The sequence below is a fragment of the Mugil cephalus genome, chromosome 20, assembly GCF_022458985.1.
Source record: "Mugil cephalus isolate CIBA_MC_2020 chromosome 20, CIBA_Mcephalus_1.1, whole genome shotgun sequence".
Taxonomy (NCBI): Eukaryota; Metazoa; Chordata; class Actinopteri; order Mugiliformes; family Mugilidae; genus Mugil; species Mugil cephalus.
The window spans coordinates 9649598-9668589 of record NC_061789.1 but is presented as its reverse complement, the minus strand read 5'-3'; the positions used below and the strand labels follow the sequence as shown (position 1 = coordinate 9668589).

At 40.9% G+C, this 18992-nt stretch overlaps 1 protein-coding gene across 8 annotated transcripts in view; it reads left to right on the top strand.

Moving 5' to 3' along the window:
- Nucleotides 1–18992, top strand: part of rbfox1 (RNA binding fox-1 homolog 1) — a 214003-nt gene that overhangs the window by 157131 nt on the left and 37880 nt on the right. For 7 of the 8 annotated variants that reach the window (XM_047571409.1, XM_047571405.1, XM_047571407.1 and 4 more), the window contains one exon: nt 9247–9540. In XM_047571409.1, the coding sequence (XP_047427365.1) occupies nt 9247–9540 (294 nt within the window). Of the gene's footprint in view, nt 1–4063; nt 4173–9246; nt 9541–18992 lie in introns of those variants that run through there. The other variant, XM_047571410.1, reaches the window with a different exon arrangement.

Genomic DNA, 18992 nt, shown 5'->3' with positions numbered 1-18992 from the left:
CAGAGAGAGTCGCTCCTGGGTGCGGGGGGGTTTCTGAAACGCACTGCGGCACATCTGGCGAAATCACAAGCTTCCGTTTCTCATCTGTCCCACAGATGGACAGCGCCGCCAAAGAGAACGTAAAAATAATGACGTGAGGTGACCCGTTATCAATGGTCAGGGCATGTTCCAGATGGGTGCAAAAAAAAAAAAACCCTGAGGAGGGAGTCTCCGGTTCTATTCCTAGCTGGTCTGACCATTGGATGCATGCCATTCCACTGATGTTGCAGTGGGAGAAATTAGTACGTTTGAAGACCACAGTGACAAGGGCCTCTTGAAATTGATAGGATTGTATTGTAGCCTCTCTGAAACAACAAAGCAAGTGCGGTGCTCCTAGTCGGCGGGGGTAAGTACGTATCAATGGTGGTCCGACCAAGGAGAGACAACACATGGTGACTGTCGGTCGATGTAGTCTTGTCCATATCCAGTCTTATCCATTGCCGACAACTTTAGAGCTTTTGTGAAGTTCAGGATCCACTGAGTCTTGGTTGTTTTGTTGATCCAAAACATCATCAAGAATGTACCAAACGGACTAGGGTTAGAGTTAGGGTTAGGGTTAGGTTTGCACTGTCGCAGTAAATTCAGTGTTCAGAATCAAGCATCTTTAAGTAATATCGTTTGTAAAAAAAAAATAAATAAAAATAGCCGGAAAAATGTTACATACCATAAACATATTGCCCCGCCATAGAAAAAGGAAAACTTTGTCATTACATGAGGTGATTTCACAGGATTGTTCACAGTTTTGTGTGTGATATGCTAACACCTCTCTCCAACAGCCAACAGATGGGCCTATATTACTGAGCCATCATCTGTGTTTTCACAACCACTCCGCTCTCTCTCAGCTCACACTGTCACTGTAATGGTTTTTTTTTTGTGTGTTTTTTTTCTCCAGTTACTACTAAGTGCAAACATTAATCTTGACAACAGAACAACATCTGCGGATTTGTTAAGCAAATGAGCGAAAGTTGGAACAGCTTCTCTCTCTTCTGGTGTTTAACATACGCAGCATGTATAAGAAACAGACCCATTATTCCTCTGACATAACGCACATTTATCATACACTATATTTATTGAATCAAATAAAAAGATAAAACCAGTGTTGTTTGGATTGATACGCAGTCATTTTGCATGGAAAAACGTACCACTGATAGCCATGTTTGTGACCTCTACCGAGAATTAAATAGCACTTGTAGGAGAAACATGGATCATAATAAGAGGAAATAAATGTGCTGGCGTTTCTTTTCCAAGTACTTTTAATGGCACAGTAGATTTTTGACTTCATACACACAATGACATAGCTGCAGTTAGCAGTAGGCAAGTTCCATTCAAAGGTACTTTAATGAAATGCTGAGACAAACAATTAGTGGAAGAAAGACTATTTCAAAAATGTACTGTATGAATTGGCAAAAGCTAATGAATGGTTTTATATATTTTTAGTGGTTTCCATCCAGGAAATAATCAGATGCTCACACTTATATCTGCCATCGTCCACCTAACTGTAACCCTAACCCTTTCCTGCTGCTGTTAGCAGCTCTTGTACAACTTTCCTGCTTTTAACGCTTTCCATACATGGAAGCCAAAGAACACAATAGTTGCTCAGTTGCCAGTTCATTAGGTACACTAGTGAAAATGAATGCATTCTATTATAACAGCCCTGCACTAAACCTTAATTTCTTTTAAAAGAACGGAGAAATCTGTTAATTCTTTCATAACCGGATATATTGTTATCAGTCCCCAGGTGAAATTTACAGATACATGCTGCAATGTTAGCAGAAGAGAAGCTAACAATGCATGATGTATATACAGTATGTATGTTCATATCAGGTATGTTTACCGCAGTTGCATGGCCACCCTACTATTGCGCATGTTTGAAATAAAAAAAAAAAAAAAAAGAATATTTGATGAGCTTAATGCTGAATGCAAAATGATAATGTATGTTTATAGATAGCACTAGGCAGAGTTTAATATAGAACACAATAGTAGGTAGGGGGGTCCCCACATAGCCTCTCCATCAGTTTTGAATCGTTGGCCTGCAAAGTGTTGAAGACCTGTGGTTTAATTCAACCCAGTTTATCTTTGCCACAATCAACATCCTCTAAAATGAGCACACATTTGTGTTACTACATTTCTCACACTGTTGTAATATAAACTGAACATTATAATAGCAAAATTTGTTACAGGACATCAGAATCCATTCATTTTTACTGGTACAACTTTCTTTTTTTTTTTTTAGCATACATACAGCATGAGTTGGTAAAATCCTGAATGGATGAAATTTTCAGCAACCAATACTTAGGTTGAGGGACCGTTATGCCCATACCCCAATGTCTCATAATCTGTCCACGCCGCCTGGCTGACTCATGACTGAGATGAAGTTCTGTCTCAGTAAGTGAATGAATGAACGTCTGGCTTCCAGTCCTGACTGAGTAGGACTGCCAGCCAGCCCAGCAGTTCATGCAGTGCATGCATGCGTGTGTGTGTGTCTGTGTGTGTGTCTGTGTGTGTGTGTGTGTGTGTGTGGGTGTATTGCTTTGGTCGCACACTGCCTTACATCGCCCCAAACCATCTGTCAACTACATGACCAGGACACACGCACGCACACGCACGCACATCTGGCAATAACTCGCCCTTTCTCCATCCCTTCATCCAGCTTCTCCTTCGCCTCACACTCCCCGTCTCTCTGTGCGTCCGGGCAATCAAACAGTCAGAAGGCTAGGGCCGCTTAGCAAACTATTGATCCGTGGATGATACAGTGGGTATGTGTCCGTGTGTGTTTGTGTCATTTTTTTTTTTTGCAGGTATCTGCAGTGTGATTGTTGACCGATAGATTTTCATATGAAGGCAAAAACTGGCAGGGCTTACTTGATGAGAAAATATGTGGACTGCGCTTTTTTGCTCGGTGTTTACAAGAACAGATGTTCAAGATTCTCTCTAAAAAATCATTATGTATTATTTACAGTGTTTTATCATTATTAATCATTCATTTCTTAATTTAACTTGGAAACTATATTAAAGTGATATTAAATTTTATCAACATAAACAGGCAGTGTGCTTAGATTAAGGGAATAGTGTAGGCTCTGTTAAATAATATAAATATAAATGCTAATCCTGCACAGTTAAAATAATAAATACACAGTTACCAAGCTAATCTATGAATATTATCTGAATTTAAGCATTTAGGTTCAGGTTCCTCATCATGTTCTGACTGCTATCAGCCCAAGGCAGGGCTGTTAATCAGTTTTCCAGATGGTTCGAAATTAACGGGAAATTCTCGTAAACAGGTTTCTTCCACAACATCAAGTCACTCTTAAGATCCATGATTTTCGGAGCTATGTTTTGCCTCTTTTAAAAAAGAAAAAGGAAAAAACCGAAGTCATCATCTGCTGCTTTATGAGCTGTCACAGATTTTTCACACACACGTGTCAAACACGGCTGACGAGCATCAGCCATATTCATTATTCACGGCCTTAAACACGCAGTAATAATGGGAGCTCTGAACGGTTTCAGTGGCTGAGGTTTCAGTGCGAAGCCATTCAGTTTTCACAAAATCCACTACTCCCAATCTGTGCAGATCTGTGTTCCCCTCCCGCCTGAGCACACATCTCGCTGATGACGTTGCTCAGAACCCATTGTGTTAGGATTTTCCTTGACTGTTCAAAATCCACAGACGTGGAGAGCATACCATAAAAAAATAAGACAGTTTATTTCAGCCTATCGTATTTCCCCATCCATGTGACCGTAGTGCCTCTGTGGGTCATGTAAAGTTTGTACTCTCCCGTTTCCAATGTAGCGATTCTGGGAAACCCTGCGATACAACAGCACAAATCGAGGCCACGTTCGGGAAAACTGTGCGAATAAAAGTAAAAGGGAATGATTGAGACAGGAGAGAGAAGAGGGTAGTGAAAGCATTTTTGGGGAATTCTGCTTTCATTCACAGTGGCACCTCCTCCTCCTCCTCCTCCTCCTCTTCCTCCTCCCTCCCTCCCTCCCTCCTCTGCTCATTCTCCCACTCCACACACATACACACAAAGCCATCCATAATTGATGCTAGCTGTAGGCAGACACTGGCGGGCTGGACTTTATAGCGCAGCTGGATGTGCATGGAGGAAGGCAGAGGCGAGATGGTGGAGCAGGTACTTCTGAGAATACACACTCTTTTACCTACATCTCTCTCTCTTTTTGTCTCTCTTTCTCTCTTGTTATTGTCGCTTCTTTAGGCTGCCCGCTCTCTCATTCCATACTGTTTATGCTGCAGCTGCAGAAGGAAGCATGCTGCATTCTCCTCCCGTGGATGGTGCGCGAGCTCACGAGCATGTGTGCAGTTCATGTGGGTTTGAAGCATTGCGCCAGGATTCGTGCATGATAGTGTCAACATGCATGTGCCTCCTTCTTTGTACCCTGTTCTCTCGTTCATGTGTCGTAGAAGCTAGCAGGAGTCCCTGAATTCACGCATGAGTGAAAGGAGGGGGGGCTGCAGCTCCATTTGTTTAGCAGTGTTAGGGTGACAGAGTATGGAAATGAGAAGGACGGTGAAAGAGAGCAATATTATTCGTTCTGATTTTTTTTTCAACTATTTCTCAACTCAGCAGTGAAATATAATCCCCCTCAGTTCAGTTTAAATTAACATGAGCTTGAGTTACAGTCTGCATTACAGTCCTCGCTGAATAACAATCAAGAGAGAGATACATAATATGAGATTGTCACAGATATTCACATATCATAAGCGTCTTTATTGGTTTGTTTGTTTTTTCTTACCATAACAAAGTCAACTTTGCTCGAGCGTTACAGGAAACATTACAAACCGAGACAAAACCTCCTCTATAAACTTCCAGAGGACTGACAGTATGAAGATACACATGCAATATCTTCCTTTGATTTAAATAAATAACTAAATGAAATTAATAAAGTGATCGGTTATTTGTGAAATGCCTACAAACACCCCATTGCTTAAATGACCTCCACTGGCCATGTGAATCATAATGCTTATCGGTCAGGAAAAAGAAAGAGGAGGTCAGGGTTGTCAAGGAGACCGTCAGGCTTTCCTTTTAATAGTCACTGATCCTTTAACTGCAGCATGACCCCAATCTTCTTCTAACCTTAACCAAGTCATTCTTCTTTTAACCGTGACAGCAAAGGTTCCTTAACCCGAGCAAAGACTTTATTATAACCCAAAACCTGAATCCCAACCTTGCCAGAGAGCTCTCACAAACAATAAAACATTTTTTTCATGAGATATGTGTATCAGAACAAAAGCTTGTGTTTCCATTTTTATGTGTAGTACCATATTTGACTTCAGACTAATGCTAATTTGAAGTCAACTCTATCTGCGTTTTATACTGTAAAAATAAAGAAGGTAAAGAAAGTTTCTTTAGGGCAAAAAGCTAAAACTCACATTAAAATGTGGTGATATGGCAAACTTGCCTTGCGAACTAACAGGTGCCCACATGGTTGTGAGGTGTCCCTCAAGCTTCGGTATTGGGCCCACTGCTATTTAAAGTGTGCACGAATAACTCTCTCCTTATGCTGATGATACCGTCTTGTATGTCACTGTCCCTGGCAATAAACCTGGCTTTTACAGCAGTCACTTCTGATGAATTGCAGATGTTCTTGTTGAATTTAAACTCATTCCAAATTCCAAAAAGATAGAATTGTTCAATTCTCAAGGGCTTGGACAAGCTTGGTCAACCACGCTATAAATGGATGTTTTTTATTCAGCTTGGGTTCTTAACTGAAAACAGAGCTCATTTCTCATTTAAAAACAAACCAATACAAAAAGTTATTATATTAAACTACTAAATGCTGTCTACTATAATGCCATTGATTCATCACACAGGGCAAGAGAGAGCTTTCATGCTCACCACTATGAGTTTTATAAGAGAAAAAAAAAAGGCTGTATGCTCATCGCCAAATGTGTCATCATACAAACATATTGGCTCTAAAAGTACAACTCTGAACTAGGAGAGAATGTTTACCAATAGCAAGGAGCTTACTATTAGAAGGAGCTGCAAACAGCGATTGTCGTGGTGGACATATTCATATTTATTTACTAATTACCATAGTCATGTGTGTGATGCTTGTTTTAAGGGAATGTCATAGTTGTATATTTCTGTTTAATTTATTTGTTTCTTTTGCAAGACAAACCTTTATCCAAATGACATTTCCTGGACAAATAAACCTTACAGACCTGCTAAATATGGCTGCATGGTAAATGTATTGACTAAACTGCCGCCATCTGTCATCCATCATGGTTTACAGACCCAGGCCTGCATGTGGCTTTCACCTTCGTCTTTGTTACTGCAATTGTGTGCATGCAGATTTTGTGTGAAATGGCGGATTGCTCTGTGTATTTAGACAAATTACTGGTTTGTTTACGCCCTCTCCGATCATCCAACTGCTCGTGTTTCTCAGTGACCTGGGCCTATAGCAAGTCTTATCACAGAATTCCTGCAATTGCAGTGATTCCTTTGGTGAGTGCGGTGGTGTCGTGGCCAGACTTACGAACATGAGGCACAAGCACTCAGGCACATCCTGCAACTCTTTGCATCATCTGGTAAAATGTTTAACTGGGTTCACGGAGAATGCTGACTAATAAATGCAGTGAAACAAAAGGCTGCAGTGTAGCATCTCCTGGAAGCCAAACTAAGGTTTTATGACGTTCTCAGAAGAGGAGCAACAGATTTCAATGGAAGTGGGTGCCAGGGCATTTGCATTTAATGAAGGAGTGAAGAAATGCACAGAGAAGAATACAGAGAGACATATTTATCTAAAAGAATGAGAGAAATTCCTCCTTCTCCGTGTTTGCTTATTCAGAATTTTAAATCGGTAGCCTCTGTGAGAGTGTGTGCGTGTGGTAAATGCAGTTGTGTGTGAGTGCAGTGTGTTTGCCGGTGTGTGTGCGCAGTGCTCTGCCACGTAAAGCATATTTCAGTCCTCTAAATGTGGTTCTCATTACACAGCACAGCGTTTAGCCAAGACCGGCCGTCTGCATCCCTTTCTCTCCTTCACTCTTTCTTTTTCCTACATATGGCTGCAGAGTTCTCTCTCCCTCTCTCTCTCTCTCTTTCTCTCTCTCTCTAATGGCTGAGACATAAATGTCCCACAGGAGTAACTTCTCCCGCGTGCACACTTGCGCGTACGTACGCACTGCCGTGCACTCTAAGTGTTTTTGAAGCTCGTTCGCTTTCTTTCCTTAAATGTTTCCACTATTTTTTTGGGAACAGCAGCTCTGGTCTGTTGAGACCGCATTACTAAAACACATCATCTCCACACACTATTATTGTTTGGCAGCTCTGTCTCGAGCTCATTTGTGAGGTTTTTGGTTGTCAGAACTTGCCATCCTTCAGCCTTGTATGATTACTGGAATACTGGACAAATACTGGATCCATTTCCCACATGTCAGTGTTTGGTAATTCCAAAAAAGAGCAACTTTACACTACATCCTGCATGAGGAACAGCATTATTGGACTGACTTCTCGTAGCCCTGAAAGAACAAGTCAGAAGTATTAACTGGCAGCCTGTGTCTGGTTAATGACATCTACTCAGGGTTGTGCATTTCCACTTATATTATTAAGTGTAGCAGATGGAGAAGCTGAAAGAAGTACTGAAAAAGCCTGAGGTTCTCCAGAAGACAGAGTGTGAGGCTGTTGCCCTACTTGTGACATCTTGTGTCATCTATTAATCTAGGTGGCTCATTTTATTTTAGACCATAATGACTTAATTTCCAGCTTGTATGAACATCAGCATCATGTTGTGATATTGTGGAGGTCTTCCTTGTGCCTTCAGAGAGTGGAGATGATGGGCCTTCTGAGGGGGCTTGTGGTGGCCTTTGGGTCCTATGGGTTAAGGGGAGTGGATCTGTGGCCCAGGCTTGTTTGACTACTGGGGTGACCGCTGCTATCAATGTGTGCCATTGCTGGTCTGGTGTAGGTGGGGATGCATGTCTTCCTAACATCCGCACGAATGTCAGGTATGAAGGTTTCCCATCAGAAAACTGGATTGTTACAAGATAGTCCTGTGAGTGGTTTTAATATTGTCGTTGATTGTAAAATTGAGAGCATTTTTCTCTGTATGCGCAAAACTCAAGGATTTCTCTACGTCATTTGGTTGGTGCGTCTGTGATGCCCTCTGTGATCAAGCGGATAACCCTGCTGTCTCAATGATGGATAAATTGGTCCTTATTACACAGGACAGCTTTTCGAATGCGTTTTCTCTACGCGGAGTAGACCTGAGTGTGTATGTGTGCGCCAGCTGCAATGCAGTAGAGCGGAGTTCATTTAACTGAGTCTCATTACAGTAAGAAGTAGGGCCTTTTCACTGAAGAAAGTTCCGAGGCAGATATGTCCACTGATAACGCGCACTGGCTACTTGAATATGTATTTAGCCAAAACTGAAATTCTTCCATTATAAATGCAGCGTTTTGTTAGCAACATGCCCTTAAAACAATCATTTATTTTAGATTCTGTGAAAAAGCAGAATCAGAAAGTAGGCTTAAATATCCACAAAATATTTTGGTTCCAGTGAAAAATATTCTCCTAACTTCAGCTTTTTTCTTTTTTTTTTTAAGTCTTACCAGCAACAGGAATATGTAAAATCCGTCTTGTGCCGATGGATTTTCACTCTCAAAGGTGTGAAATACTGCCTCTTATCCATTACTCTAACGTTAACCCAACTGTGGTAATATTAGATGGGAGCAAATGCTCTGGCGACATATGGGATATAGCTGAAACCTTGACAAAGAGAGAGCAGGCTCTGTGTGCCAAGGGAATGCTCATGGAAAAAGTTACCCCTCTGGGCAGCGTGAATGTGCTCAGTAGGTTCTTAAACTTGCTGACTCTCTCTGCAAAAAATGCCAATGAGTCTACAGTACAAGCCCAACAGGATTCATCCTCTGTGGAACATTGGTATTTATAGTAAAGAAGCAGCTTTCGTGATACAGTAATGCGTCACTGGCAAATTGTGTTGTTGTAGAAAAATCGGCCTGAGTGTTGGACTCAAAGAGATTTCTCTGGGGACAAATAGTATTCCTACCGAATTCCATTTCACAGTCCATAGCTCATATGTTTACTGTGTCACACAATGCAGTTTGACTTTTTTTGAGAATTTAATTTTGATGTTATAAAATTATACATGTGAAAGGATCAAAATCGCCAATGACGGAATACTGGAATTGTCCGCGAAACTAAACAGTGCATCTTTTTGCCTATACAGGGTAACCAGGACACACCGGCACCCCCGGACCCATCTATGGCGCAGGCTTACCCGTCAGCCCAGTTTGCCCCCCCTCCCCAGAACGGCATACCTGCTGAATTCACAGCTTCGCACCCCCATCCGCATCCACACTCCCACCCACATCCACACCAGCACCCAGCAGCACCTCAAGACTACACCGGGGTCCAGGCTTCGGTCAGCGAGCATCCACTCAACATGTACCAGTCCTCACAGAACCACAGTGAGCAAAGCGGGTCAGATTCCATCAGTCAGACAGTCACCGGCACAGCCACAGTAAGTCATTTTGGGAGAAGTTGGTGGTTTGAATTGGGGTTGGCTGGGTTTCAGAGTGTAATGCTACTGTGATAAATCCTGTAGTGCGTTGGACCTTGTTTATGTTACATGTTATCATCATCATAAATGTTAAAGTGACATTGGTAGTTAGCAATTAGTAGCATTCTTGGGTATTACAATCAAAATAGAGAATAAGCATTTTATCCTTAATATTAAAAAAGGAAGCATGTACATCTCTGAGCACAGCTGGAGCCAAACCTAGAAGATCTAGGACTCTCAAGCAAGTTTTGTAACTAACCACAAGCGAAACAATTACCAACAATAGAGGTGCAGAACCTAGATGCGGTACGTCATGGTACACGTTATTTGACATTTACATTTGAAAATATGTCAAAATGTAGAGATATGCAGTAAAGTTATTAATGGTAGTAAACAAGGTACAAGGTAGATAGGCCTACAACCTGCAAGTATAGGGGTGCGTGACTGGATCTTCAACAAATGGTCATGGGACTTGATAAAAGTGAAATCATGGACTTTTAAGACTTGATGAGAAATATTGGATTTTAGGAACATAAGTCCTAAATGCCCTTTGCAATGGTGCAACTGACATTTCACTCAGCCAGCATTTGGACGATGAGCGTTAAGGGATCAATTGAATTAAAACTTTTGAGCTCTAATCCTAAAATATCTACTATGACAAAATCCTGTGTTTGGTCTGCAATGCTTTTGCAGCACAAACAAAGTGCATCAAAATCTGGTGACACCAGCCTAAACCAACCAAAGCAAACAGGCAAACATACTCACAGTTTGTCTTTTGTTTGTACCAAACGGGAGAGATGTCCAAGCTCCAAAGTTAATGAATGTTGATGCAGTTCCACAAATGTCTGGATGCTAAATCGTCACAGTGTGTTGTATAAACCTCGCCTCTTCTAACATTTCTCTTATTTGCTGAAAAAGGTGATATGGGTAATTTTCTCTATAAAAAAATATTTCCAAATATGTTACGCCAAGCTCACCCGTTAGAAAGCAGAGCAGTCGGCGTAGGTGTGGTGAGCTTGTGTAGTATATCTAGAGAACAGGCCCTGGAGTGTTTTTTCTGAGTGTTATCTGATTATCCCTCCAACAATCCAGCTCCCCAAAGACAATCATGACTGATCTCCGGGGCCATTTTTGAGGAACAGTTCTAATAGAATTCATACAATTTATAATGCCGCATTTACGAGTGCAGCCTCGCAGGCGACAAAAATCCAGCTACCCGTTCTCTGGTTTATAACTCAGTACATTTTCATAAATATTTATGACACCATTGGCCTTAAAGTCGACTGAAAAAAAAATGCTTAGTTTTCTTTGATTTCCAGGCTACATTTCCAAACTTAATTCACACATTAATTATTAATCTGAATCAAAGATGAAGTTCCTGATTTACTGCTGCTCATTGCATCGGTATATTATTGCGAAGAGTAATCTGATTAAATATGCCTCAACCAAAGGTGATTACTTTTGTGAAAAAGCAAGACTAATAAGGCTGATAAGAAAGCTGAAGCAATGCTCCACATCGAGTATAATGATGAAGGCTACGAGGAGGGCTTCTACACATCTGGGCTTCAACACATGGGAGGTATTTTTCACACAGACCTTGAGAAAGTTGGTTCAAATTGAGAAGTTTCTTTCCGCATTTCTCAAGGTCTGGTGGAAAATACATTTTTTAAGGCAGGTTTGTGTTTTTGCATTGGCATATTTTGCCAGCCAAAACCCAATAAGGCAATCAGACGGTTGGTGACAAGCCCCTAGAGTGGCCAAACTTATTGGTAAAAAAGACAAAAGAAAAAGGCAAAATGTATATTCATTTATGAACGTTCCCTACTTGTTTCAACTCCAGCTACTTGTTACAGTTGGCCTGTGTGTAGGGTCTGTGTAGGGTCTGGGCTGATGCTGAGGTATAAACTGCACATAAGGATGAAATCAATACAATAAGAGATAATAATGAAGATAAAAAAGACTGAGGGTGAATTCAGACGCCTAAGAAGGAGAACACTGTGTTTTCGTCCAGCAGTAAGTGATTCAACAGACACAATTTCTTGGTCTCCCATACCAGCTGAATGCAACAAAATGGCCACAAATAGTTTCAGACAGAATTATACATAAATTTATTTAATTACTGGGATTTCAGACTTGATATAAACGATGGAAAGTATCCAGAACCACAAACTATACAAGGGTCAAATCATAGTCACCTATACAGGATGTTTTCCAAAACGCATGATGAGTGTCTTGGCAGTACTAAACCCACATGAACAGCAGAATTCCCACAGAACTGAAACTATGGTGGAAAATATAAAGACAAAAAGATATGTCAAAGATTGACAGTCGAACTTGAATCTAGTCACATACTGCCACATCGTCGAGTAGCTGGCGATCCGTCCCTGGCAAGGGGTTGCAGAACCGGCGATGTGATTTTCCATCTTTAATGTTTCAAACTTAAATAATCTGTTTTATCAGGAATGCAGCACTCGTTTATGTGCCGGGTGCTGAGAGTGCTGTGTGATGATTTATTCGCTGCAGCCCCCAAATTACTCTACCAGAGGAAAGAGTGAGGGAAAGAAAGCATGCTGGCAGCAGCAAGATGGCACACTGTACCTCTGGAAGTCTAATCAGTTTTCCCTCTCGGTCTGTCTGCTGCACCCCTTTCCCTTCATCATCAAACCCCACTGCTTTATTTCTCCCTTTGTTGCCTCGTCTTTTCAGCCACCGTGTGTGTCGCGTCTGCGAATCTGTGTTTCTCCCAGCCCTGCTTGCTTCGGCTGTAAAAATACAAAATACTGTGAATGTAACAAAGCCAGGCGATACTAATGACACACCTTTTCGCATCTGCATGGACACAGTTGTCAAACAGGCTAAGGCAATATAATCCTGCCACTCAATATTGGTTTCATGTACCACGAAATCATGTTGACTCCATAAATGAATTAGATATTTTACTGTGAATGCAGAACTAAGGACAGAAATAAGAAAGTCTTTAAGCTGTTGGTGTTCAATGTATCTGGTTAGCAACCTAGGTACAAGCTGATAAGGAAATCTCATATAGTGTCTTCAACTATCTCAAACCTATACAAGTCTTTAGCTTGTTCAGAATCAGAAATGCTGTTCGTGAAAATCTCCCACAAACATCTTAGACATGCTTAAATTGTCTGTCCATACTCTACCCAACCCAGTTTCATGCCAAAGGATGTGACAAACCCGTCGGCAACCTTGAGGATACTCTATCAGTGCCACATTGTGACTCACCCACAAATAAAAAGTAGACATGTACGGTGCGGTACCGGAAGGCAGCGATCATTTACCGACTGTCCACAGCGGGTTATTGCTGGGGCAGGACTCACCACCCTGGCAACCTTGAGAATGGAGCTTGCGGTGGTAAACACTGTGAAAGGGTCTATTTTTATCCGAAGGGTGTATTTCAACCCAAACCATGGTCTTTTCCCGAACCTAACCGAGTATTATGGTAACCTAAAGGTAACCAAGCAGCGACTGAGAACGATGAAAGGCAAGCAACGCAATATGAAAGTAAACCGTGAGTAAAAACATTTGGTTAGTTTTAGGAAATGATGATGGTTGTGGTTGAAATACTCTCCTTGAAAGAAACGTGGTGCGAGCCCAAAGGTAAAAGGAAAATCAAATACATTACTTACTGACAATATGGCCCCGTTCAGACGTACGCTACAGTCAAACCAATCACTGTGATGTATAGAGATATGCAGTCCATTCAAGTGACGGTCACAAAATGTAGTATTATACACCGATCAGGCATAACAATATGACCACCATCAGTTTGGGATCTAGTGAATTTGGAGGCCAGGTCAACACCTTCTGCTGTTTTCGTCCTCCTGGAGATGGCTGCTAGCATCAAAAAGTGTCATTGTTATAAATTTGGTCTGCTTGGTCTGGTCTGGTCTATGTGGGTGGTACATGTCTAAATAACATCCGCGCAAATGTCACTTCCAACAGTTTCCCAGAAGAAAACTGTATTGTAATGAGATGGTCAATGTTATTTACTTTTCCTGACAGTGGTTTTAATGTTGTGACTGATCAGCGTATATGAGGTTCTGTAGTGGATTTTAGTAATTACAATGTGAAACTTAAAATAACCACAAAAAAAAAAAATTATCCTTGGTTTAGACTTTCCATTTTTATATCATCCATTGGTGTTTGAGGAACCAGCCAAGTCATATTTTATGTGATCACTACGCATTGTCTGGTTTTGGTTTGTGGTTTCGGGGTTTAGTCCAGAGGAAGGACTGAGTAACCCTGTCTATAGACCTCATAAGCCTAACCTTTTTGTGCACATTTTAATGGCTTAAAATGGCTGGTAGTGGGTTTCTCTTAATGCACAATACCTTAATATCACTTCAACCTTTTCTCTTCACTTCAGCATTTCCCCTCCTTTTGCTGATCCCACAACCCAGAAGATTTATCTGGTGAGAGGCCCAATCCCTCTGTTGTAAATCAGTGGATGAAACCTCTCACCTGTGTATAGGTAGTTAAAATGTTAAGTGGATCTACCTCCAACAGCAGCAAAAGTAAAACTCTGCTTACAAGCAGATGTCACAGTTTGGAAGAATCACTGTTAATCAGTGACATCTGAGTACGTTTGTTTCCTGTGATTGTCACTTTTTTTCCCCTCAGGAGCAGTTGCTGAATTATTATTTCACTGCTTCCAGCTTGTTAAGACATTGATAATAACTTGAGTGATGGCCTAATTGAAATGTGCGACTCTTGTAATTTGAAAATGACACTTGAGGGATTACTCTTTCAACCATAACATAACCACATGCCGACGTAAATCTCATTTTTTCATCTTTCGTTCAAGACAGTAAACTACTCAAAGAAAAATAATGATAGACTTCCCCTTTTACAGTGGAATTACACTGAAATATTACAGTTTGTGTGACTTTAATTTCTGTAGATAAGCAAAAAAACGTCCATGTTTCTTTTAGAAGATTCTGTTATTAATGCCTTTGAACAGTTTAGATATGGAGCTTCTGGCACACTGTACCAGTGCGTGTCACAGTTTATAAAAAACATTAAGAGCGTGCAGAGTGTTCTGTAGATATTTGTGGATGTAGTGAAGGCTGGATTTGAAAAGAGAGTATTGTTTCACGTGTATTGCCCACTGAGCACATCTTGTTTTCGGAGTAAGAAGAAAATAGGGTACCTCTGTGCTTGCTTACTCTTTATTTAGACAAAGTGAACCCACCATTGCGAAAAGCTTTTAACAAACTGCAAAAAATAAATAAAAAAGAACGTGTAAATGGATTGACTTCTTTGCATAATGTTGTGTGGCTGAAGGGAGAAATCTCTTCCTATCTGTGTAGTGTGGACTTTGTATGCCGTGTGTGCATCCAGGAACCATTACCTCATCTAGTCAGAGTGTTTATAGAGCAACGTCAGCCTCCTTTCCCCCTCAATGTGAGCCCCACTCTGCGTAGAGTGGGGGCAGAGATGGGAGAATTAAGGAAATAGATTTTTCTGAACTCGCAATCAAACCCGGAGCATTTCTGTAAATGCCAGAGTGCTTCGTGTTATTCCGTCGAGACATTTTGGATTTCCTTGTTTTTAATATGAAAGTGCCAGATATGCTTAAACAAGCAAAAACAAAAACGTGTGTTTGTTGGAAATCAGCACACTTCACTGGTTTCTTTTCATTTCAAGAGCTCACGTAAGAGGGTATCATTCTGCTTGTAAGCTAATCCACTGATACTGATACACTTCGTCACTTGATACACTGGTAAATTTGCTGTACAAGTTTTTCCATTTTAGACCTTGATTGTCTCCTGTTCATATATCAGAACTTGATCGGCAGATCACCATCGCACTTTAATGCCTCGTAATGGATAAACCCACCTGATTTCATTAATTGTGCTCAATAAACTTTGAACTAACAATACAAATAAATACAGGTGAGGCTGAATGGGATGGTTTTGTCAGTTGGAATGATGCATTGCTGCATCTCGTACAGACGTTCAGGCCACAGAACAGGAATCCTATAGCACTAAAGTAGAGGCTGTCCCAAGCATCAAGGATGACTTAAAGGATTTTGACTTTCTTAGTGTCTTCAGTCTGAGTGTGATGTCGTGTGTACTGCAAAATCCACTAAAAAACACGCTGAATATTGGGTAAACCAATGAATTTTGTGTATTGCAAGCAACAAATCTGCTAAATGAATCACCTTCATTTCCAAAGACATTAAAAATGAATGACATTCCCATTGGTATTAATTTAACCCTTTAAGGCCTGAACATCTGCCTGCGCATAAAAAAAAAAAAAGCTTGCCTTATTTCAATTGCCGTAACTCACCAATGGACAAAATTCAAAGTGTAGCTGTACACTGTGAAGTTGGGCTTTTTAGGGAAAAAAGCTGCCGTTATGGTAATGATGATGCACCGCTGCTGTTAGCTGCAAGTTGGGGAGCGACTCAAGACCGGAGAGACCTAACGAGAGAGGAACCAAAGTTAGTTAGTAGTAAAGTTAGTTGTACCCTTGAGACGTCACAAAGTTCTTCCAGACAAATGCACAACTTCCTAGTGTTCAGCCACAGCTTGAATTTTGTCAGTAGAGCAAACCACTAAGTTACAGTAATTGAAATACCGTGTGTGTTAATGTATCACCAGTGATACGTTCAAGCTTTAAAGGGTTAACGCCACTTAGCAAATATTAGCGGCTTAATGCTAAGCTAGCCATGCTGACCATGGTAAATATTATCTAACCTGCCAACTTCAGGACATTTCAATTTAAATGTCTCAAGAAACAAGACAAATACCAGTATGAGTGACAAGAAACCCTTCTCAAATCATTCTCATTATTTTCATAGCTTAGCATGTGGTTGGTCTTGGTTAGGTCTATCCAGTTTGTAACTACTGTGCCCACTGTGTCATATCAGGCAGTTCTTGTTCTATTAGTGACTTGGTAGAGACATTTAACAAACCGCATGCTGGTCACTGACCAATCGTCGCGTATCATTTTCACAACTTTATTTGTGTAATTTGTCACACTGCGGGATACACTATCAGGGAACGTTATGGAGATATGGAGATAGAATTTAGTTTTATCTTTCTCTCCGATAGATTGGAAAGTTAAGTCCCTACATTGTTTCTTCGGGTTCCATTTTATTATCTTATCTCCATCCCTGCAAACCTGATCTCAGCCTACATCTCCGGTATCATCTCCAGAATATCTGAAACCGCTTTACGTTCACCCTGGCTTGGCCTCGCGCATTAGTTTCGAATGCCAAAAGGGATGAGATGAGATACTTAGTCTCACTGTTTGTTTGTTTTGTTCCTCCGCCGCGAGTGTAGGTGGATGTCGCCGTAGCCAAGCAGCTCTGCACAGATTGCAGTCACTGCTGTGTATGTGTACACTCCTTTCCATATGTGTCGGTACGTACCTAGGCATTGCATGGAAGACGCGCAGACTGCCGGCCTTATGTTGCTTCTTTTTCTCTTCAGGCTCACACACCCACAGAAACACATACATACAGTATATGTGCATACATACACGGGCTTTATTTTTAGCTAGAGTCTGGAAGTGGTTGGGAGCAAAAGAAAGAGAAGGGCAAGCATGGAAAACATTATCTTTCTCATAGGATCGTGATTTTAGTGGGTGACGTGTGCAAATGCAGTTTGCAGTTTCCATGCCCGGGACATATTAGTCAAACTGAGAACTGTGGAAACATAATTACAAGAAACATTAGTGCATTATGCCACATGTTTTGCCTTGAGTAATCAGTGTCTCTACATTTCTGTTTCATTTTTTTCAGTAGGCAATATATGGTGTGCTTGGACTTGAAATGCATCACAGGTGATCTAATATTATGTCCTAAACCTAATGAAATAGTTGCCAAAGGCCTTGTCCTCGTCCTTAAATGTGGATATTACTTTATGAACAACTTCATAAATAAATTATTTCCCAAGTCAGAAAAGACACACTCCCAACAGTTTTCGTAACAGACGCTGGAGTGTAACAGCAGAGTCCTCCCTTGTGTTTAACAGCCATTGATCTCACTCACACTGAGCGCTCAAGGACAAACACAGACTGCTGATTTTCACTCCGTATATGTGCGCATAAGAATCTATTATGACTGCATAATTTAAATTTTCTCAGATCAAACACCTTTGTCGGTTCTGATGCTATGTAGCGGCAGCTGCATGGGCGATATTCCTTGAACCCCATTGAAATCATTCTGATTAGAGATTCCAGCTGTCTACATGGACCGTGGTTCAACTGATTCAAAAAGATACATGTCTTTACCCGCCCCTAGACCAAAATCTCAATAAAACTCTTTCAGACATGTGTAAAGTGGTTCTGCCGGCTGAGGAGCATTGGATCTGATGGAAATTCACTTACTGCTAAGTCTAAACATGTGTCTCAACATATCCAACAGGCTATTGATGGGTTGCACCATAAAAATGAATTAATACTAATTTGTAGACTAAAAATGGTTAATCCTCAGGGCAGCTTTGTATATAGAATATTCTGTCTGCCCAATCCAATGTGATAGCTGCTTAGTAGCAGTTTTAAGGTCCATAGGCGTTGTACATTTATGGTTATGGTATCTGCAACAGAGCCAATCAATACGCATGCAAGTTCATGCTCAAATTTGACAATCGCAAAACAATCCTATGTGGCTTTCTTTTCAAGCTCTTTCCTTCGCATCTCTATGTCTTCACAGTGTCTCCTTAGTTAATAGAATTTTGCTCAGTTGCCATTATGTTAATCCAAAACTTCAGCTCCATCTAATCTTTGACTCTCAAGGAGTCAGCACTTCATATGAGCTGATTTAACAATAATTCACTAGGAGACAGGACGTCCAACTAGGATGATGTCAGAGGTAATTTTCAAGGAGTTATTGGGCAGTGGGAGAAAGATCAAGGAGATCCAGTGCCAATGCCATGGGCATCCTCTGAACAGAGCCATAGGATTCTCTTCCTCACTGACTTAGAATGATCCATCCATTGAGTCCATTTCTTCTAATGAGGAAGACCGAGCCAATGACCAGGTGATAAAACTATGTGGGAGTCCTTGCATTCACAGTGTTAGAAACTGGGTCAGTACCATGACAGTACTTTTCAACAAACCTGCCTGCGTGGATCACCAGTGTGGCAGAAGGAATCCGTAGCTTCCGTAGTGGCTGAGAATAATATGAGCTCAGAGATAATGCGCAGTTTGTCACATGTTTGTCTGTATGAAATATAAAGTGGTCACTTGCTGATAGATTATATCTATTGACGTACATAGTGAAATCCGTTTTTAAAAAAACTGCAAATCATACAGCTCTTTGAGATGAAGCGAAAGGCGTGATTTAGTGTTCTATGAGTCTACTCTTCCTCCTTCCAGCAGAGAGCTGAGAAAACTTTGACAAAAGATTAGATTAGCAACGGAAAATATACAGTTTTTGT